The sequence below is a fragment of the Xenopus laevis genome, chromosome 6L, assembly GCF_017654675.1.
Source record: "Xenopus laevis strain J_2021 chromosome 6L, Xenopus_laevis_v10.1, whole genome shotgun sequence".
Taxonomy (NCBI): domain Eukaryota; kingdom Metazoa; phylum Chordata; class Amphibia; order Anura; family Pipidae; genus Xenopus; species Xenopus laevis.
Genome location: NC_054381.1, coordinates 57,600,892 through 57,625,288, shown reverse-complemented (window position 1 = coordinate 57,625,288; position 24,397 = coordinate 57,600,892). Strand labels below are relative to the sequence as shown.

The window sequence follows — 24,397 nt, the reverse complement described above, 5'->3', positions numbered from 1 at the left end:
ACAGGGCCACTCTCTTTTCAAACATGCCTCTAAAAATAAGTGTTCATTTAGTCTCCCTATTGTACAGCATTGAGGAATGTTTTTTTGCCTCTGTATTAATTTATACAGTCAATCCTTCTCAAAAGGATTGGATTATTTAAAAATGCAAATGAGTTCAACTTCAACCACACTTATCTTTTTTTTTTAACTCACATTGCAGTGCTCTCCCCCACAATTCCAGTGCCATTGTGGCTATGTGCATGTCTAGACTTGTCCATAATTATAGCTGTTTGTAAAACAGCCCCTGTAAATCTGAGTGATTTAATTATAGGGGTGCCCAGACTTGGTCAGTGACCTTTTAATCTAAAGCTTATATGGCTCATTTACAGACAGGTTTGATCACACAAAAACCCTAGTCCCACCATGCTCACCCCTCCCAACAACTCACACCCCAATGCTTGCCATTGACCAGAAGTTCTGTGGTGTTCATGCAAATGGCCTGTGGCTTAAAAGTGGAAGCTTACTGTTGTGTAATGGCTGCATAACTCTGCTAATAAAGCACTGTTATACTCTACTCATCCTCGGCTGCCCAAAACATAACAAGTTCTATAGACAAGGCTATGTGGAAGATTTGAATTTCCCACCTAGTCTCCAGTAAAATTGCAGTCCGACCCCTGAATACTACAGCACTAGGCCTGGGGCCAAACCTGAACCTGGTTTATAATGAACAAAATGGCCAGCTGTCTGTCACGCTTCTATTGCTCATACATGTAGGGTTGCCACCTGCCTTCCTATATTCTTGTCATTTTTCCCTATTAATAACATTGGCATCAAGTATCATTTTTAAAGGCCTGGCCGGTAAAATACCAGCCAGATGGCAACCCTACATACATGTAAAGAGTCCCAGCTTGAGTTAACATGGGTGCCTTGCCCCCCACTGTTTTCTGCCAGATAGCAACAACACAGTCAACATTTAACAATTGTTGGTATAACAACATCTCTTTAATAAGGGATATAAAAAAAAAAAAAAAGAACCGGGTTTAATAATAGGTTTTACATTTATCAACTCACCCCCAAAATACACCATTATCCCCCCACCCCCAACCTTCTACCCAAACCATTATTCCCCCCCTCCGCCTCCATTTCAGCACGTAACACACACACGCATCTTACGCCGCTGGGAAACTCTAAACTCCACCTAAATATTTGCACTCTGGGACATGTAGTTCGCTACCCCTCCCCTCTTCATCGGAGGAAATGTACACGCAACGAAGTAGGGTGGGGAGGACTACATTACCCAGCATATCCCGCGCACAGCTGCGTCATATGACTCTGCTATTCATGGAGCCGCTAAAAGGCGTAGTTCGGCCATTTTGTTGGTGAGTCTGGGAGAGCAAGTGACGCTTTAAATTCGCTAAAGCTTGCGGGGCTGGTCTACCACTATACTATCATCCATTTGACATTGTAACAGCGCGGTAGAGCAGAGCACCCTTGCCCCTCGTGTAGAAACCAGTGCCTGACGAACGTCGCCGTAGATACTCACAGCTTTACCGTCTTTTGCTCCGGGAAACGCCAGCCTTTTCCTCTGCACATCGTGCTCGTAATAATATCGCATGTCCTCTATCCAGAACCTCAACTCTTTCGGTAAGATTGCCGTGCTTGCAGTCCTTTTGCTCAATGTCCATTGTCTGTGGTATAAAATGTGCTTAAAGGCGTCCTTTTTATTGTATTGGCGGTGCTTTCCTGTGTATGCTGGCGCTATAACTGTAGAGAAGTGCTGCTTATGGTAGTGTAAGCCTGTCATAGGCCCAGGCTGAAGCGTACATTACTCTATTTAGGGCATTGATGCGTATCCCTATGTGTTAGTTGCGCGCATGAAGCCATATCCGAGGTGTTTTTATCTACAAGACTGCAGCACCTCCTTCTTTTGTCTCCGCCATTACAAAATGGCGACGCTCTGAGATGAGGGGGAGGGTAGGTATTTACTGTAAGGATGGGGCCGAATAGAATGGTCTGTCTCCTCCTTGTCTCCTGCCTCTACAGTGCTTTAGTAGAACTGGACAGCCTACAGTAAACGCTCGCAACTAGCTTTCCCCTGTTTGTGTTAGTGTATAGTACATTTTAAGTAGATGTTTTTTTCTCCATAAAATACAAAGCAACCTATCTGTTATAGAGTGAAAGTACTTTGAATGCTTAGTATTTGTTGCTGGCTCGTCCCTATATCTAGACTAATCCTATATTCTGTCACAATTGCCTATTTTGACGATCCCTTTCACCTATTATCACTAGTACTATTCAAGCTTGTATGTAGTGCCTTTGTGGAATCTTTAGATCACTAATGGTGGCCATACATGGGCAGATAAAACTGCAGATATCTGTCATTTAGACCAATTTGACAACTTATCTGCCTGTGTATGGGGCATCTAACTGGTCTTCCTGATCGATATCTGGCCACGATATCAATCTGGAAGGTTTGATTTTTTTTTTTACCCGACCGACCCGTCTGAGCCCCTTGCGCATCACAATTCGATCTTATGGCTGAATGTTCGAATCACCCCCGATGTAGCCATGCCATTAGTGGCATATCGGGGAAAGATCCGCTCGTTTGGCGATGTCGTTAACAATCGGATCTTTGAGTCTATGGCCAGCTTAACATTTACTCTTGTGTTCTAATGTTAATGTTAAGTTGACTGCTTTAAAGGAAAACTATACCCCTCCAACAGTGTAGGTCTCTGTAAATAGATATTGCATAAACCATCTCGTGTATAAACCCTGCTTCATGTAAATAAACCATTTTCATAATAATATACTTTTCTAATAGTATGTGCCATAGGCTAATCCTAAATAGAAAATTGCCATTTTAAAAAGTAAGGGCCACCCCCTGGGATTGTATGATTCACGGTGCACACAAACAAACCATACGTCTTAGGTCACATGAGCCAATTAACAGACAGTTCTGTCTTTTGCTTCAACACTTCTTCCTGTTGATGTATTTCTGGTCAGGTGATCTGAGACAGCACACAAACCATCACAAAATGGTGGCTCAAGGCAAGAGATGTAAAAGGGCAATATTTACTTAAATATATAGACAAGTTTGGTAAGATTCGTTAATGCCACTTAATATGATGTAAACAATCTGTTTGTGTTCATTTTGAGGGTATAGTTTTCCTTTAAAGTTCCAATGTCGTTTAAAATGCATATTGTTTTAAAGTGGCCATACACAGGCTGATATAAACTGCCAACAGATTAAAACTGCAGTGTATGGGGCCTACCGATGGGCTTTTTCAAGCAACATCTGTCAAAAGTCGTGCAGATTTAAAAATCCCAATGCACCAGTTCATTGATGTTGTCCCCTCTCCAACCACCCTTGTTTTTGCTGTGATCCGGTTGATGGGCCCTAGGGACCACTACCAGACTGGCCGAATATTGCCCACATCAAGGCCAGCTGTAGTTTTGCGTTCCACTACCCTGAGAACTGCCGTCATCTGATAGTTGAGTTTAAGAAAATCTTTTTTTAAATGGTGCTTATCGAACCTTCTCTTTATTTATTCCACATTCTGTTGTTGGACAAGTAGTAAGGTGTGTTGTAGCCTTTCTAAATAACCTATAGTTAGTTACCTACTGTATCTGGGGTGGGGTTTGCTTCAAAAACACTACAATTGTTTATATGAATAAGCTGGTGTGTAGCAAAGAGTTCTGTCTTTTGCTTCCACACTTTTCCTGTTACAGTTAGAGTTGTAGTATTTCTTGTCAGGTGATCTCTGAGACAGCACACAGACCATCACAAAATGGTGGTTCAAGGCAAGAGATGTAAGGGCAATACTTAAATATATGTACCAGTTTGGTAAGATTCTTTAATATCACTTAATGATATAAAAGCTGTTGCTTAAATTAATTTTGGGGGTAAAGCTTTCCTTTAACCTGTGCCATATAGCCTTTTTTAAATTTCCGCCATTGCTAAACCAGCTGTTTATATGAACTGTAGTAGGGTTTCTGAAGCAAACTGCAATTTTCAGTACAGAGCAGCAGTATCTGATTTTCATTACTTTAAAACACTTTCCCTTTTTGGAGTTACTGTTTCTTTGAGCCGTAACTGTAATAATCTGTACATGGCCAAACTAATTGTTTACATTTCCCTCTGTGAATTTTAGAAGGAAAGGTAAAATCACTGGGTACCATGCTGGGACACCCCCTCCCCCAGTAATTCTAGCTTCTTACCTGTTACCCAACTTAAACGGGACTTATTTTTTAAAAATAGTTATACTCTGAAACATAGAAGAATGTAGATATGCAGGGGAGCCAGTGGTGCTTTGAGTGTAGGATATTGACTAATTTGCATTTAGGCAGACACGAGAGGGCATGTGTTTGACAATCTTTCTACTGTGCTTCTAACATTCACCCTTTGGACACTAACCGCCTTCATTTGAAGCATGGATAGGGACTATATAGTATTTAAGGGAGCTCGGTGAAGTTGGCTTTTTTTAAAGACGGAAACAAGCAAAATAGTTGTTGTTGCCTAAAAGTTAGGGTATTTTTATTATGCTAAGTTTTCTCTAAGGTACCCACTTATTGGCTGACATGTTGCTTCTACACAGACCAGTTGTAGTGAACAGCCCTCCACAGCTTGGTGCCACACTAAGTAATGGTTAGGTTTGGAAATTTCCTGGCTTGAAGTTTTATAAACCTACACCTATTTGCTGACATGGCCAAGTGAACAGGTGTGTGTTTTTTTAAATTTATACCACTTGATTTCAACAATGTTTCATGTTCTGTTAAAGGGGTGCTGAGGTCTACAATACAGCCAAGGTGCCATGTGTTCTACATCTAGTTGGTATATTCTACCCTAGTTGCTATAAGCATTTCCACACCACATTAACCTAATTGTTTAACCTTTTGACTGAGTTTTTTTTTTTCCCCCTTTACAGACCCCTTTGCTGATGCAACTAAGGGTGACGACTTACTCCCGGCAGGGACAGAGGATTATATCCATATAAGAATCCAGCAACGTAACGGCAGGAAAACATTAACAACTGTCCAGGGAATTGCAGATGATTACGACAAAAAGAAGCTTGTAAAAGCTTTCAAGAAGGTAATCTTGGCTGGTTCAGTGTAATGGGCAACTTGTTGTGTAGGCATGTTTGGTTCCCTACAACATCTTTAAATCATATTTGCTGAATTAAAGTGGACCCGTCACCCAGACACAAAAATCTGTATAATAAAAGTCCTTTTCAAATTAAACATGAAATCCAATTTCAATTTTTTATTAAAGCATTCATAGCTGTTGTAAACTCATTTAAAAATCTCAGCTGTCAATCAAATATTGTCTGCCCCGCCTCTATGCCTAGGCATAGAGGCGGGGCAGACAATTGCTTTCACTTTCCATTCAGCACTTCCTAGATGTCACTGCTCTCCCCACATTCCCCCAGTTCTCTTTACCATTTAATTGTGTAACCAGGACATGGGGATGGACATCAGGTCCCCCATTCTGGTGCACAAACAAGATTCTGAGATGATACAAGGCTTGTCTTAATAACAGTGTCCACAAAATGGCTCTTGCCTGCTTGTTATAATTATGAATTCCCAGACTGAAGGAAACAAGATTCAAATAATTTATATAGTGTAAAGTTCATTTTGCTTGACTAATGTGATAAAATAGGATTTTGAATAATTTTTTTGGGTGACGGGTCCACTTTAAACTGCAGAGCAGTGATGCAGTATTAAGTACAATTGATCTCATTGACTTTAGATCAAGGGTGGGAGAAGGGGTTATTAAAGGAAAACTATACCCCCAAAATGAATACTTAAGCAACAGATAGTTTATATCAAATTGAATGACATATTAAAGAATCTTACCAAACTGGAATGTATATTTACATAAATATTGCCCTTTTACATCTCTTGCCTTGAACCACCATCTGTGCTGCCTCAGAGATCACCTGACCAGAAATACTACAACACTAACTGTAACAGGAAGAAGTGTGGAAGCAAAAGACACAACTCTGTCTGTTAATTGACTCATGTGACCTTACATGTGGTTTGTTTGTGTGCACAGTGAATCTTACGATCTCAGGGGGCGGCCCTTATTTTTTAAAATGGCAATTTTCTATTTATAATTACCCAATGGCACATACTACTAAAAAAGTATATTATTATGATAATGGTTCATTTACATGAAGCAGGGTTTTACACATGAGCTGTTTTACTCAGTATCTTTTAATAGAGACCTACATTGTTTGGGGGGTATAGTTTTCCTTTAAACTGAATTATCCATTTCAAGTTAGATACACTTTATAATTCCTTCTGTTAGTGAGACAAAAGTGTCAAGAAGGGTTGGTGTTTATACACTAGGATTTATGTATTAAGTCACTTAAATTTGCCCAGGAGCATTAACTTATAGCAATCAATCAGCAGATAAATTTACTGGTCACCTGTTCAAAAGCAAACCTATTTGTTTCTGTGGGTTACTGCTTCTGGGCAGACTTAATGCCTTTTTTATTACATATGGTAGTTTACATTTTCTTTCCTATTTCCAGATTGTGGAGATGATAAACCAGTGTTTTATAACAAGATGCTATTTAATTTTGCTCCCAGATACAGAACAAGCAAGCTCTGTTCATTAGGACTCTGCAGAACACACTGTTCATTTTAATTCTTTGCATATACCAGCTTTGGGAATGTTAGTATTTTAATCTTGTTTAGGTCTAAAACACTGAATTAAAATGGTTTAATATCTTCCTTCTTATTTCAGAAATTTGCTTGTAATGGTACTGTGATTGAGCATCCTGAATACGGTGAAGTCATCCAGCTTCAGGGGGATCAACGGAAAAACATTTGCCAATTTCTTATGGAGGTAACTTTTTTTTTTTTGTACAGCATCTCTAACTCATTGTAATGGATATCCAACCTAAGCTATATAGTAAGATCTTCTTCTGTTTTCTTTCAGATTGGCATTGTAAAGGAAGAACAATTAAAGGTCCATGGTTTCTGAGATGTGGATAACCTAAGATTCTTGCCACTCTTTGCTATTTTGTCAACCATGAATATCTGCAGTAGAAGGACTTTTAATATGTCTGAGCATTCAAAACTAGGTCCTTTTTTGCATGACTACCGGAAAAGTGTAATGATTAGGCTAGTAACACATAAGAAAATAGCTGTGAGATGGTAAAAGAACAGTGTTTTACCACATTTCCAATGGAAATGTTTTAGTGCTGATGTCACTTTTTTTCTCCCCCTCCCACCCTGACTTGATTTAATGTCTTTGTTGTATTAAAACCATAAGTTGCTGCCTATTTGAGCTTTTTTTTTTTTTCCATTTCTCTTAAACTATGCTGAAACTTTTTTTTTTTTTTTTTTTTTTCTTTGTCTGGGAAATGGCAATTTATTAGATTTTTTTTATACACTTTCATGATTTGATTTGGGCCAAGCGGGCTCTTTTTTTGGGGGGTGGGGCAGTTAGGAATTCTTTTACTGGAAAATGTTTACAAAAAGCATCCGTTAAAGGGGTAGTTCACCTTTAAGGTAACTTATTATGTTATCGAACGGTCAATCCTAAGCAACTTTTCAATTGGTTTTCATTTTTTTTTTTTTTCAAATGGGTGTTTCTGACTTGACTCCCTTCTAAAAAAACAAAAAAAACAAAACAAATGCTCTAAGGCTACACATTTATTGTAAGTTTTTATTACTGATCCTTCTATTCAGGCCTTTCCTATTCATATTCCAGTCTTATTCAAATCAATCAATTCATGGTTGCTAGTGTAATTTGGACCTTGTTACCAGATTACTTAAGATGCAAATTGAAGAGCTGCTGAATAAAAGGCTAAATAACTCAAACCTTTAATAATAAAAAATAAATTGCAAAATGTCTCAGAATATCACTCTACATCATAGTAAGTTCTCAATGGTTGAACAACCCCTTTAATAGCTATTTCTCCAGCGGAATCCTGCATTGAAATTAATTTTTTTTAAAGTGTAAGCATTTATTTAGTTTTAAAATTTGAAATAGGACTAGACATGTTCTTGGCTTTCCAGGTGTCGTGTGAACTGTGCTCTATTTTTTTCACTCTTTACTTCCATGCTGTGAGTTGGCACAATATTGCCTCCTTCCCCCACCCCTCAGTAGCCTATCAACAGAACAATGGAAAGGTAACCGGATAACGGCTCCGGGACGCCTACATTGCTAAGGCCAGACTAAGCAGAGATTAGCCTGCCTAAATCTGCAGTCTGATTTCAGCCCCTGACCACTCATCATCTTGCTTGCATCAGGAAGCCTGGTGTCTGCTCTGGCTCAAACACTGTAGATTTTGGCAAAGAAACACGACTTTTGCTTTTCGTTCTGGTGCCTAAAATGCTTCCATGAAAAGATGTGAATAACACTCAAAAAGTAAAATGCCCCTCCTCGAGTAGGAGTAAACCATAGCTTGTTGGAAAGCAGTTCCATTGAGAAGAGCTGGCTTTCTAAACACTGGATCTGGCACAATGTCTGCTTGTACACCAATATTACTGCTAGAAGAAAATTCAAAATGTTAAATGGTAGAATGTAATTGCAATGTACATAGTGTCATTTAGTTATACAAACTATACATCACAATCCCTTGACACAATGGTAACATTCCCTCAAACAGAATTCATCTTTCAGTGCTGCATGTTCTGGTTACAAAGCTTGTGGCAAAGCCTCTATGCCAGGGGTCCCCAACATTTTTCAACTGTGAGCAACAATCTGATGTAACGAGTTGGGGAGCAACACAAGCATGTACAATGTTCCGGAGAGGAGCCAAATAAGGGCTGTGATTGGCTATTGGTAGTCCCTAAATCGGCTAGCAGCCTACAGGAGGCTCCATTTGGCAGTACATCTCTTTTTTTTTTTTTTCCGTTTTTTATGCAACTAAAACTTGCCTCAAGCCTGGAATTAAAAGAGAAGCTTTGAGGCCACTGAGAGCCACATCCAAGGGGTTAGGGAGCGACATGTTGCTCACAAACTACTGCTTGGGGATCACTGCTCTGTGCAATACTGTGTTGCTTCTACCTTAAACCTTGTGTAGTTTTTCAATCTTGGCCCTATTGTGTATAATTTGCTAGTTTTAATAGTTTGCATTATGGTTTTTATGCCCTTAAAAGGGACTTGTCACTCTAAGAAATAAATCCAAATTATTCTCTATAGTTGGATACGCAGAATAAGTTACTTACACTACATTTATTTGTTGTGAATACTGTTAAGACAAGTTGTGTATCGGCCCAACATCTTGTGTATACACCAGAATGGGGGATCTAATGCCCTAACACAATGACCTACACAATTATAGAACATTAGGAGGAAAGGGGAATGTGGAAAGTACAGTGATGTGTAGGAAGTATGGAATGTGAAAGTAATTGACTGCGCCACCTCTATGCCTCAGGCATAGAGGTGGGATAGGTAATATTTGATTGACAGCTAAGATATTTTAATACCTTTATAACAGGTATGGATGTTTTAATGAAAAAGAGAATTTGGATTCCATGTTTGCAAACAGCTCTTATTATACAGCTTTTTATGTGCAGGTGAGACCGGTCTGCTTTAAAAAGGTGATGTAAAGGCAAAAAAATATACCAAATGTTAGGCACCCCCAAGTGATATGTATTGACTTAACTGAAACCCCGGGCCGGTGCTCCTATCAGCAGAAAACTGCATTGCCCCAGGGTTATACCAATGATCACCACAGAGCAATCCTCTTTCTCTTTTTAGTTGGGAGTGTCGCTTTTCGCTCTACTGCACATGTGCAACTGCGAGAAGAAAGAGGAAGCCAGCGTCACTGCTTTCAGGCACTTCACCGATTTACTAAAGCAGGCAGGCGTAACTTCGCTAGTGAAAGAGACAGACGCTAGTGCTCATTCGCACTCTTATCACCAGACAAATTTTCGCTCTGGCAAATGGACGTTACGCTGCAATTTCACTAAGATGCGGATTTTACTGAACGTTAACCTCTTTCGTCAGACTTGCCTTCACCAGCTCGGACCAGGCGAAGTGCATAGGACTTCTGTTACTTACATCATATTTTTAGTGGAAAAAGTTTCTAAGTCCCAAAACGACGGCGTCTTTTTCTTATTTTCAAAAGTCATTTAAATTTTTTTTTGGGTAAATGGGTTCCCCCATACGTTTTCTAACATGGAACATAAACTATACAGTGGGCTTGTGTATTAAGGTTCCCTGGACTTGAGTAATGTGATGTATTTGCTGTAACATATACGTCCATTCAACTTTATAATTTCCCGCCATATGCAAATTAGCCTGAGCAAAGACCTCTAACGAAGCTGTGCTAGGCATAATTGAATGCTAGTGCATTTTCGCTTTGATTGCCGAAGTAATGTTAGTGAAGATTCACCATCATTTGGCGCCCTGGACACAACTACGCATTTTAGTAAATTACCGTTGTCTGAGCGAATTTTCTCAATAGCAGAGTCAACTCTTAACTACTAGAACAACACAAAGTCAACAACTGCCCATAAGTTATAATTAACTAATGGTCATAGAGTGTGTTTACAGTAGGGCACAATTTCTTTTAATCCTAATACAAAGATATGTTGCTGCTAAGGGATGGTGTAAAGAGTGAAAATCAGGTTGCCCTTGGGTGGTTATAATTTTTTTTACTGCTTTCAGTAATAATGTATAGTTTGGAAAATTGCCTGACATAACATTTTCTTTTATTAAGAAATTTTATAATTTGGGTTTAAATTTCCTTAAAGTGCCTCCAGAGCTCCCAGCATTTTTTAAGATATGGTGGCATATTTGAGAGGGTATTTTACAATAATCAGATGAAAACATCAATGCAGATTTTCGTAAATATGTACAGCAATAGAAAAAGGGTGGTTATGCATTTCATCACTACATGCAGTTCTAGCAATTGGGAATTGTGTAAAAAAAACAAAAAAAAGAGTTTTCTGCTCTGACAGTGGAAGCTATTGTATTTGAGTTTTTAAATATTTTAATGACGTGTCAATCTGGGCTGAAAGTGCTCTGAAGGGTCAGTGTATTGACGGGCATTGCAAAGTTGGACCTTACTAATGCAATTGTACAAAGAAATGGTTCATTTTAAAGTGTGCCCATTATATGTTCAAAAGGTCTCTATTTACATATTTATTCAGATGTACATCTATACGGTACAACTAAACAGAAGCAGATTGCAAGTGGGCAATGTTTGATGTGTTCTACAACAGTTTTGAGTACTTACAATTATAAACTCTTGGTCCTCATGTCTGTTTGGGGATGTTCATTTTCCCAGGACATTAAACCTTTCAGTTAACTTTTACTATGTTATAGGATGACCAATTCTAAGTAACTATTCAATTGGACTTTTTTTATTTTATAGTTTTTGCCTCCTTCTGACTTTCCAGCTTTCAAATGGGGGGTCACTGACCCCATCTAAACAATTAATGTATAGTTGTTGCTCCTTTTTAATTACTCATCTTTCTATTCCGGTCCTCTCCTATTCATATTACAGAATCAATGTATGGTTGATAGGGTGATTTGGACCCTAGCAACCAGATTGCTGAAAATGGAAAATGCAGAGCTGCTGAATTAAAAGCTAAATAACTGAAAAACCACAACTAATAAATGGAAACCAATTGCAAATTGTCTCAGTATATCACTCTCTGCATCATAATAAGTTAATAAGAACTGCAACAACCCCTTTAATATAATAACCAGTCAGTTACATTAATCCTATGTCAAAAACAATATCGCCTCCATGAATCAAGATAGGAATTCTAAAATGCCAGTACTAAAAAGCTAAATTCCATCATTCCATGATTGGAACGTAGATGGCAGCGAATGTGATCTACTCTTATTTTGCTAATGCATTTGATACACTTCCACAGATAAAGTTATACTCTCGTGGGAAAACATGTTTTTTTCAAAACGCATCAGCTAATAGTGCTGAGAAAGGGATAGTCAACATAAACTTGGATTATTTCAGAATTGGTACATCATTTTTAATTGATTGTATTTAGAATCACATTTCAGACAAAGTACAGTCTCTATTGTTTGCTGATGATACTAAATTGTGCAGAACTATAAGTTTCATGTAGGATGCTGACATTTTACAGAGAGATTTGACTAAATCAGAAAACTGGGCAGCTATTTGGCAAATTACAATCAATGTTGATAAATTCAAGGTTATGCACTTTGGTAGAAATAACATAAACATGCATGTTAATGGGCTCTTTCATTGAGAAGCACTTGGAGATTTTTCAAGGGATTAAAACATGATTTTGCCTTTTTTATGGTCTTAATGGGGCAAATTCACTAAGATTCGTAGTTGCGCCAGGCGCAACTTCGCCGCACTTCGTCAGGTGTAGTTTCGCCAGCGCTTCGCAAATTCACTAAAATCCGAAGTTGCGCTCAGGGGTAGCGTAAGGTTGCGAAGATGCGCTATCGTTGATTCGCTATGTAAAGCGAAGTTGCGCTAGCGAAGGCTAATTTGCATACGGTGCGAAATTCAAATTTCAATGGAGGAATATGTATCAGCACTACAAATGGCTAGAAAAGCTTCAAAACATCAAATAACATTTTTATTTTGCCCTACACATGTGCCCACTGTCTAGGTAAGTTGCCATGAGTCAGGAAATGTAGGGGGGAAGGAGGGGAGCCCCTAAAAAATTTTTGATCTTTTTCAGCTTATCACCCATAATGTACAAAACACGCCAGCGTTTTTTGGGACTTAGAAAAATTTTTGACTTTTATTGAAACAATCCCTATCTACTCTATTGCGCTTCGCCAGGTCTGAGGTGGCGAAGGAAGTCTAGCGTAAAAGGTAGCGTTCAGTACACTGCGCGCGTTAGTGAATTTGCGTAGTTACGTCGCTAGCGAAACTTCGCTAGGCGTAAGGGTGCGAAGTAACACTAGCGAAACTACGCCAGCGTTCGTTAGTGAATTTGCGCAGTAACGAAAATGCCAAACGCTAGCGAAATAACGCTAGCGTTCGGCGCTTCGCGTCTTAGTGAATTTGCCCCAATGTCTCACCTTGAGTATGCAGTGCAGTCTTGGGCTTCAGTCCAAAAACAAGAAGTTCGCTTTTGAATTAACATTTAGGGGCAGATTTATCAAAGGTCGAGGTGAATTTTCGAATGAAAAAAATTAGAATTTAAAGCTATTTTTTGTGTACTTCGAGTAGGGAATAGTCCAAATTCGTTTTGAATTTGGAAAAAATTAGAATATCGAAATTTATCATATACTGTCTCTTTAAAAATTTGACTTCGACCATTCACCATCTAAAACCTGCCGAATTGCTGTTTTAGCCTATGGGGGACCTCCTACAACCTATTTGGAGTGAATTGGTGGACTTTGAAAAATCAACGTTTTTTTTGGGAAAAACTGTGAAATTCAATCGAATGCACTATTCCTTCGATTCGTATGTTTTGAATTCGGCCGAATACGGACCTATTCGATCGACAAAGGACCTATTCGACCAAAAAAAAACTTTGACTTATTTTCGGTCGGTCTATTTGAATTTCGACGTTTTTTCAATTCGAAATTCCACCCTTGCTAAATATAATATAGTATAATGTAGACTGTGCTATTCGTAGACAGTCTGCAATTGTTCTTTTTTTTTCAGTTTTTTAATTATTTAGATTTTAGTTAATCAGCTTTTAAGATTGGGTTTTCTTTGGATATCTGGTTGATATCAACCTGTTTACTCTAGCTACCAGGCAGTGGGGAAAATGAAAGACTTCCAGATAGAGGGAAGACCTGAATAGAAAGATCAGTGATAACAAAAGAATTATCAATAAAACAGCAATATATTTTTTATAACCCCACTGGAAAGAGGCAAGAGAAACTGGCAAGTAATTAAAAAAATAATAATGAATATAGTGAATAAAGTACCCCCTCTTGTAAAATATAAGGATATTATAAGTTACCAAGGAATTTCCATGTTTTTATACAGGTCAAGGAATATAATTTACAAGATATTCATGGCTTTTGTGTATTATAATACACAAATTATATCCTTATAAACGGTGAGTTCTGATGTCATTTTTGTCACATGACTCGCTGAAAAGTGTGTATTAAAGGGATACTGTCATGGGAAAAAAAAATGTTTTCAAAATGAATCAGTTAATAGTGTTGCTCCAGCAGAATTCTGCACTGAAATCTATTTCTCAAAAGAGCAAACAGATTTTTTTTATATTCGATTTTGAAATCCGACATGGGGCTAGACATATTGTCAATTTCCCAGCTGCCCCAAGTCATGTGACTTGTGCTCTGATAAACTTCAATCACTCTTTACTGCTGTACTGCAAGTTGGAGTGATATCACCCACCTCCCTTTCCCCCCCAGCAGCCAAAGAAAAGAACATTGGGAAGGTAACCAGATAACAGCTCCCTAACACAAGATAACAGCTCCCTGGTAGATCTAAGAACAACACTCAATAGTAAAAACCCATGTCCCACTGAGACACATTCAGTTACATTGAGATGGAAACACAGCAGCCTGCCAGAAAGCATTTCTCTCCTAAAGTGCAGGCACAAGTCACATGACCAGGGGCAGCTGGGAAACTGACAAAATGTCTAGCCCCATGTCACATATCAAAATTGAATATAAAAAAATCTGTTTGCTCTTTTGAGAAATGGATTTCAGTGCAGAATTCTGCTGGAGTAGCACTATTAACTGATGCCTTTTGAAAAAAAACATGTTTTCTGATGACAGGATCCCTTTAAAATAAAGTACCCCCAGTTGCAAAATATGAGGATATTAGAAGTTACCTTGGAGTTTCATGACCTGTATAAAAAGCCTTCGGCCTCGTGTTTTTATATGGTCATGAAACTCACAGGTATAGGATCCTATATTCTTATAGGATGCAAAACAATCCTATTGGGTTTAATTAATGTTTATAGGGTTATTTAGTAGACTTAAGGTATAGAGATTAAAATTACAGAAAGATCCCTTAACCAGAAAGCTCCAGGCCCCGAGCAATCTGGATAACAGGTCCCATATATATAATACACAAAAGACATGAATATCCTGTAAATTCTATCCTTATAATACACAAAAGCCATGAATATCTTGTAAATTATATCCTTATAAACGGTGAGTTCTGATGTAATTTCTTTCACATGGCTCACTGAAACTTGTGTATTATAATAAATAAAGTAATTTATTTAGTTACCTCGGATTTCCATGACCTGTATAAAAACACTCGGCCTTCTGCCTCGTGTTTTTATATGGTTATGAAACTCCTTGGTAACTTATAATATCCTTATATTTTACAAGAGGGGGTACTTTTTTCACTATATATATGTTCAGCACACCATGACCAAGAATAAATTGACCCCAGTGCTAACTATTGTAACATTTTTACACATATAAATCTGAAATAAAGGTGCACACAGGGAACCTTTAAAAAGTTATTAAAAATCCATAATTTTATTTAATACATTAAAACCAGGTGGTCCTCCTGTTTTTAATGTATTAAATAAAATTATGGATTTTCAATAACTTTTTAAAGGTTCCCTGTGTGCACCTTTATTTCAGATTTATATGTGTTTGTGTGTGTAAATAATGCAGGCCAATTGAAAGGTTGCTAAGAATAGGGCACTCTATAACCCATGTGGGGGCCGATTTATCATAGGTCAGATTTTAGAGGTTTATGAAACCACAACTAAACTCATGAAACTAAGAATGTCATGAGATTTTTAAAAAAATCTGAATAGAAAAGGTATGAAAGGAAAATTACGCTGAATGATGCAAATACATATACAAATACAAATAACTTGAACATTTCGGACTAGCTTGCTAGCGAAAAAAAAATACGAAAACCTCTTAGGAGTACGAATTGATTTAAAATGGTCCAATAGTATCAGCGTAACTCTCATTGACTTCTATAGGACCTTGACAACTTTTACCTGGCGAAGTTTTGTATTAGATTCATGTTTTTTTACACTTTAATCACAAATTTTTAGAGCTTTTTTAAAAAATTAGAAAATCACAATTTTTTTTGAGATTTTTGGAAAGAAATCAAAATTCTATTGTTAGTAAATTACCCCCCTAAAAGTTAACTTAAAGGTGAACCACCAATGAGCTGGAGAGATGTGCAACTTGAATGGTAAAAGGGATGGAAAACGGAGTTTGAAAGGGATGGAAAGAGGAGTTTGAGGGAAGCAGATATGATTACTCTTTATAAATACATTAGAGAACATTATAGAGAGATATGGGGTATATTTTTCACACAGAAAAGGTCCATAAACCAGACCAGTTAAGATTTGAAAAACTGAACTTCCATGTAAAGCACTGAAGGTGTTTCTTCATGGTATGGGCAGTGAGGCTGTGGAATGCTGTTACAGCAGATTTCTATGAAGGCCATTATGTCACTAATAAGTGTATATTTCAACTTTGTAGTTGTAGAAAATTATCATGCTTGGAAAAAAGGGTGATCCTCGAGCACAACAAAAACTCAAAGAACATTCACCTTTACTGTGTTGCCCTCATTCCTCATTCATTTGGCAGTTCTAAGCTGGCCCGGACTGGCAATCTGTGGGTTCTGGCAAATGCCAGATGGGCTGCTATAAGGTGCCATATAAAGTCAGTATTAAGTGGGCTGGTGGGGGCTGTTTGGGCCTCTATGTGGGCTGATTGGGCCTCTGTGTACCTGAAATGCCAGGGCCTATTTTAATTCTCAGTCCAGACCTGGTTCTAAGGCACAGACAGCTTTTTAACGTTCAGTACCAGGATGATGTATGTTAAAGGGATACTGTCATGGGAAAACATTTTTTTTTCAAAATGCATCAGTTAATAGTGCTGCTCCAGTAGACTTCTGCACTTAAATCCATTTCTCAAAAGAGCAAACAGATTTTTTTATATTCAATTTTGAAATCTGACATGGGGCTAGACATATTGTCAATTTCCCAGCTGCCCCAAGTCATGTGACTATTAACTAATTCATTTTGAAAACATTTTTTTTTCCCTTGACAGTATCCCTTTAAAAGTGTTTTTCTAGGTTAGTTAATTGATAGCCTCACTACATTAAACAGACAACTTACTGGTGGGCATCTGTACAAAGTATCTGCGGTGTCCATATTTGGTATTGCTAAATCTGCCCTTTGGGTCCTTATCAAACTGTCAGCTTCTCCTGGAGTTATGTGTGCGATTTAGATAGAATTTATAAAACATCTGTTCTCTCTAGAATAAAACACTGTAAGTGTTAATATATCCTGAGTTAACACTTGACACATACAGCATGTTGATACATAACACCAAATACATTTTAGCAAAGCATTTTCATTTTCCTTTTTTCAGATTTTTTCTGTGCTGTTGGGTATTAGAACTAAGCATCACCCCCTGTACCTCAGCAAATAGTAAAAGGAAAAGTAACATCAAAAATGAAAGTGTTTTAAAGTAATAGAAATATAATGCAGTGTTGCCCTGCACTGGTAAAACTGATGTGTTTGCTTCAGAAATACCACAATTGTTAATATAAATAAGCTGCTGTGTAGCAATGGGGGCCGCCATTCATAGGAGAAAAGGCTCAGGTTACACAGCAGATAAGCTCTGTAGGACATAATGGTGTTATCTGTTATTCACTATTTAACCTGTGCCATATAGCCTTTTTTGAGTTTCCACCAACAGATAAGTTGTACCAGTGCAGGGCAACAGTACATGATATTTTCATTACTTTAAAATAGGGATGCACTGAATCCACTATTTGGGATTCGAGCGAATATTTGGGATTCGAGCGAATCCCTGAATCCTTCGTGAAAGATTCACTGAACTGAATCCAGACCATAATTTGCTTATACAAATTAGGGACGGGGACGGCAAAAGTGGAAAAAATTGTTTTTACTTCCTTGTTTTGTGACGAAAAGTCATGTGATTTCCCCTCCTTCCCCTAATTTACATATGCAAATTAAGATTAGGTTTGGCCAGGCACATGAATCTGAATCTATTGAAAAAGGCCAAGTCCTGGTGGCCGAATCCCAAACCGGATCGTGGATTTGGTGTTCCTTTAAGCCCTACAAAATTTAAATTAATCGGCGTTAAAGGAAAACTATACCCCCAATATGAATACTTAAGTAACAGATAGTTTATATCAAATTGAATGACATATTAAAGAATCTTACCAAACTGGAATATATATTTACATAAATATTGCCCTTTTACATCTCTTGCCTTGAACCACCATTTCGTGACTCTATCTGTGCTGCCTCAGAGATCACCTGACCAGAAATACTACAACACTAACTGTAACAGGAAGAAGTGAGGAAGCAAAAGGCAGAACTCTGTCTGTTAATTGGCTCATGTGACCTTACATGTGGTCTGTATGTGTGCACAGTGAATCTTACGATCTCAGGGGGCGGCCCTTATTTTTTAAAATGGCAATTTTCTATTTATGATTACCCAATGGCACATCCTACTAGTAAAGTATATTATTATGATAATGGTTCATTTACATGAAGCAGGGTTTTCCACATGAGCTGTTTTACTCAGTATCTTTTAATAGAGACCTACATTGTTTGGGGGGTATAGTTTTCCTTTAACAATTATGTAGAATTTATTTTCTGCTTTGGTGGTAAATGGTAGTAATAATAATAAAGGACACACTTTTGTGTACTTCTTCCCATTGTGGAACTTACACCAAGCAGGGCTAGAGTGGGTGGAAGAGGAAGGAAGAGTAAATATTTGTAATAATTTCTCCTATCAAAGTCTCTTTAGCAATAGCTTATGTTTTCCACAGCATTTCCTCTAAAAGTCTACCCTCTATGTTCCCATTTGGTCTTTTTAACTAAAAGTCCTGGAGAGAAATCATCTGCAAATACATTTCTGTTGCAGGAATTCAAAGAACTTTGATTATATTACCACTAGATGTCACTCTAAGGCTAAATCTATATTCTGATGTTAAAATGCAACCCAAGGATAACTACTTTGCTCAAAACACTGCAAGGATGCAATTCACAAAGCCACTGCAAGGAGGGCTGTCAAAGAATCAGTGAGCATATGTAACTGATATGTAACTGATGTGTAACTGTTCACATAGGCCCTCACAATTAATCAATTAGTTGTCCAGTGGTTAAAGAAGAACTGTCTTTATTATTAAAAAAAATCCACTAAATTGAAAGAAGTTATTAAATCTTTCACAAATAATTATATTAAAGGGATACTGTCATGGGAAATCCATTTTTCAAAAGAGCAAAAATATTTTGTTATAATCAATTGTGAAATCTGGCATGGGGCTAGACATATTGTCAATTTCCCAGCTGTCTCCAGTCATGTGACTTGTGCTCTGATAAACTTCAATCACTCTTTACTGCTGTACTGCAATTTGGAGTGATATCACTCCCTCCCTTCCCCCCCAGCAGCCTAACAACGGAACAATGGGAAGGTAACGATATAGCAGCTCCCTAACAGAAGATAACAGCTCCCTGGAAGATCTAAGAACAGTACTAAATAGTAAAAGCCCCACTGAGACTGATTCAATTACATTAAGTAGGAGAAAAAACAGCCTTGCAGAAAGTAATTCCATCCTAAAGTGCAGGCACAAGTCACATGACTGGGGCAGCTGGTAAACTGACAAAATGTCTAGCCCCATGTCAGATATCAAAATTGAATATAAAAAAATCTGTTTGCTCTTTTGAGAAATGGATTTCAGTGCAGAATTCTGCTGGAGCAGCACTATTAACTGAATGCCAATGCCACAGTGCTCGGTTATGAAGCTTACTCCCTATGCCTGGCTTTCTTTTACTACTACTAATACTACTACCTGTTGTGACTTTCTGTCTGACCTTCTTTTGTGAACCTCTGCCGCCTGCCCCAGACCCTGACCAGTTTGACGATTCTTCTGCCTATTCCCTGTACTTCGACATTTCAGCCCTCCGGCCTCTCTCCACTACTGAGCTTTATGTTAAAAACCTCAGGTTAGCCACCGGTCAGTGTGAGTTGCTTGTGGGTGACAAAGGCATCTTTCCAGCTCGGTTCTGACACTTAAAGGAGAACTAAACCTCCAGAGTGATAAGTCCCCACTGGCCCCCCTCCCTGCCTCCCCCTGCACAGTCTTACACCTGAATTCTGTCCCCTCTAAAAATAGCAACCGCACATGCAGAGTGAGTGCAGCGGAGCTCACGAGCGCCATCTTCTTCTCTTCAGTAATTTTTGTCATGTGAGCGGAGTATTGGCACATGCGCAGTTGGAGCAATCTTCTGTTTCATGACAACTGCGCATGCTCCGAAAGAAGGGGAGGAAGAAGACACAAAGTTTACCGAAGAGATGAAAGTGGCACCCGTGAGCTCCACTTCGCTCACTCTGCATCATCTATCTTTCTCTGTCTCTTCTATCTACAGTATCTATCTATCATCTATCTATCTATATATGGGCCAGATTCAATTCAGCGAGACTAAGGTTTATCACATGAAAACTCATGGACACGATTCAATTTGATTTCCAATTCAATTCAGAAAAACTGGAACTGAATTAGGAGAAAAGTATTTTCTCCTCGGGTTGAATCTCGTCCATGAGTTTTCACACGATAAACCATGAGATAACTTTTTCTCACTGAATTGAATTGTTAAGGAACAGTACTTGCTTGACTTGGCTTAAAGGAGAAGGAAAGGTTAAAACTAAGTAAGCCTTATCAGAAAGGTCCATCTAAATATACCAGTAAACCCCCAAAGTAATGCTGCTCTGAGTCCTCTGTCAATAGAAACACCACATTTCTTTCCTTCTATTGTGTACACATGGGCTTCTGTATCAGACTTCCTGCCTTCAGCTTAAACCTCATTGCCCTGGGCAAGAGCATGCTCAGTTTGCTCCTCTCCCCCCACCCCTCCCTTCTCTACTGTAATCTGAGCCCAGAGCAGGGAGAGACTCAGGCAGGAAGTGATGTCACACCACATTAATACTGCAGCTCCTATTCTAAACAAACAGAGAGTTTCTAGAGCTTTTTACTCAGGTATGATAAAACATTCTACAGAATAAATATAGCATTATAGCTTGCACTATTGTGGCTAATCTATTGGCAATAAAATACCTCCGTAGCTTTCCTTCTCCTTTAAAAACAACTAAATCTCTTTATTTCACATAACACTTGTGTCCAATATTTGGTCAACATAGGGACCTTTATGCAATCCTTGAGTCTGAGATATGCATCATCTGGCCATAGAGCAGGGCCGGGGCCAAGGTATTTTGGCACCCTAGGCAAGGGCTTCAATCAGTGCCCCCCCCCCACCCGGTCCTGCATTTCCATTTCCCACCTTACCATTCATATTGCCCCCATTTGTACCTGTGCCAGCATAAGCCTAAACATCCATCATATTGTTACCCCCAATCAGTACCTATGCCAGCAGCAGCCAAAAAAATCCATCCTATTGCCCCAAACATCTGTGTACCTATAGCAGCAGCCACCAAATTGCCCCATGTACCTGAGCTAGCAGCAGCCAATTCCTCATATTGCCCCCAATGCATGCCTTTTTGTTAGATATTCAACATGTAAAGTTCAACAGCAACATTTTTAACAAAATGAAGGTTTCAAGCTCTGAAAACCATACATGGTTTTATTCTGAACCCTTATTTGACATCACTTTTAAATTACTGGTGTTTAGCCAATGAAAGTAATCCATAAAGAGCTGCTCATACAATGGATGTTTTTTTATGGTAATATAATATAGCTCCAAAAGGCTCAATAGAATATTTCAGTCATATCAAGTTATATTTAGATTGCATTTTCTGATCATTATATCATTATTCTCATCATTATAGACCCTAGGTTTTCCTCATATTGCCCCCAATCTGTACCTGTGCCAGCAGCAGCCAAGAAATCAACAATATTGCTCCAAAATATGTACCTGTGCCAGCAGCAGCCAATAATCCAACATATTTCCCCCAAATATGTATCTGTGCCAGCAGCAGCAGCCACAAATCCATCATATTTCCCCTAATCATCTGTTTACCTATGCTAGCAGCTGCCAAGGGGGAGGTGGGGAGTGCAGAAGGGGGCAAAAGCGGGTTGAAACAAGCAGTTTATTAAATTGAAAACTATTAAAAGCCAAGCAAACCAGGGTTAAAAAAAAGCTAAATTTTTGACGTGATCCCTGATTATCTTATTCTGTAAGAATGAAACCAATTTTTTCTACAAAGCTTATCTATTATCTGCTGTGTTAGGGTATTGGTTGACGAGGAGATTTGTGGTAAATCTGCGCTACAATGTGTGACAGATCTCCAATATACTGTTTTATTATTACAAATAAAAAGGTAATCACTTTTACAAATTTGGATTATTTGGACAAAATGGACTAAATGGGAAGACGTCCTTTCCGTAGTTCAGAGATTACTGGATAACTGGTTTCCCATACCTGTGTTACCTGCAACCCCATCATTTTAATATTACTTCAATAAAACACAACTTTAAACTACTTTTCTATTTATCTGACTTTATAAACAAATCTGAAATAAGGTTAAATAGATTCCAGAACAGTTTTCATTCTATTCAGCTAATTTAGATGATCTTGTTTTTCAAGCCTTTTAAGGAACCTTTTTCTCCTGTTGATTTTTTCTATTACAAACATGGCTAATGTAATGTGACTGCATTAGTTAACCAGTCACAAAGACAATCAAATTGCTTGCAATTTTCTTAGTCTCGGATTATCTTATTATGCAACAGATGCTTGAACACACAATCTTTCTTGCCAGAGCTAATCGGTCTGAGATTTGATTGGATTTTACATCTCTCTTATTATTCACTATGTAAAGTCCAGAGGGGCTTAACTCTGACAGTTATCTCATATGAGATAAACCCATGGCTTAGGAAAATACATGCCTTTTTTTGTTAGATATTCAAAATGTAAAATTCAACAGGAACATTTTTAACAAGATGAAGGTTTCAAGCTCTAAAAACCATACATGGTTTTATTCTGAACCCTTGTTTGACTTAACTTTTAAATTACTGGTGTAATAGATAGAAAAAATACTGGTGTTTAGCCAATGAAAGTAATCCATAAAGAGCTGCTCATACAATAGATGTTTTTTTTATGGTAATATGATATAGCTCCAAAAGGCTCAATAGAATATTTCAGTCATATCAAGTTTTATCTAGATTGCATATTCTGATCCTTATAGACCAAATATCCCTAGGTTTTTGTGTCTTGTTATTGACAGTACACTGATTCAATACCATTAATGGCTGGTGAGGAATTATTAAGTAGTTCATCTGACATAAATAATAGTCTTCAAACTGATTTTAAGATAGTGTCACCATAGGATAAAAGACAGACTATATAGAACTATTTTTCTAAAGCTGCAAACACAAAATGGAAGACCTGGGACAGAAGTGGATGTGAATAGCTATGGGGCTGGTGAGGGGGGCAACTAATTATTTTCCCTGGCCCGCCCCTAAAGAATACAGTGCTTCTGAATTCCCGGCAGAGCTCCATTCATGAGGGCAGCCACATTCTCCTCACTCTGCTGCCTGCCTTCAAGTTTCTGATTGGTGCAGAAAGAGAAATGTCCCACCAGCCAATAAAGGTACAGATGAGGCCACATTGGATAGGCAGATCTCTTGTGGAACCCAAGAGAAGTGAGAAACCCAACCCCAAGTTATCTGTGTTCTTGTTGATACATTTTCAGGATTCATACTCCTTTTAGAGTATTAACGAGTAGGACCCATTTACTTTTATAAGTGGTCAGTTTTTTAGGTTTGTTGCAGACACCCCTCTATTGTGCAAGCACAAAACTGCAGAATTTCATAAATCATTGTTAATAGTACCAAGAAATGAAGCAAAGATCCCATTGCGTTTCTATGGTTAACTGTTCTGGGGCAATGTAGTGTTTATGTTAGTAAATCCATATCTGTTTGACCGATGATTCTTCCCAGTTGCTTGATTTACAATGGTTTCTTTTTCATTTTCTTCCTCTTGCTCTTGGATTAAATGCGAAGAGGACTGTAATATTGTAATATAACTGGCCAGCTTTTCCAAAGAGGCAAGAACATTCTCCAGTAAGAAACTTGTTTTGTGCACCTGGCTCTCTATTTATGTGTTAAGGAGTAAACACATTTCTTTGGAGCCAAACACAAGCCCTACTGTTGGATAATTGGATTTCCCTGTTGATTACATGTTAATACTGGCAAGGCAAAATTACACAATTATTTCTCTATGCTATTTAACAGTAGTGAGCTGACTTAAAAATGGTAAGTGGATTCTCATTGTAAATTTGTTATTATGCTGTTAGCTGCCATTAATTGGGAGACGATGCAACTCAATAGAAAAAAACATAGTAATAATTGTAGTCTCTATGTCATTATTACATTGTTACTTTTAATTGCAGTAGTTAGTGATTATTTAATCCCACAAGGTGTCACTGTAGACAAGTATTCTAAACAGAGCTCAAAAAGCTCTGTTAAACGATATATATATATATATATGTCTGGTAACAAAGCAGCCACACTCTAATCTGGATTTTGAGTATAAGCGT

General features: G+C 38.1%; 1 protein-coding gene across 1 annotated transcript; it reads left to right on the top strand.

Annotated features, from left to right (window-relative positions):
- Nucleotides 1-1,430: 1,430 nt before the first annotated feature.
- Nucleotides 1,431-7,266, top strand: eif1b.L (eukaryotic translation initiation factor 1B L homeolog; the record flags this gene model as incomplete). The annotated part of the gene is given in 4 exon segments (NM_001088752.1): nucleotides 1,431-1,623; nucleotides 4,905-5,068; nucleotides 6,728-6,829; nucleotides 6,923-7,266. Coding segments are annotated over 4 exon segments (342 nt in total). The 3' UTR covers nucleotides 6,968-7,266.
- Between the last annotated feature and the right edge of the window lie 17,131 nt (nucleotides 7,267-24,397).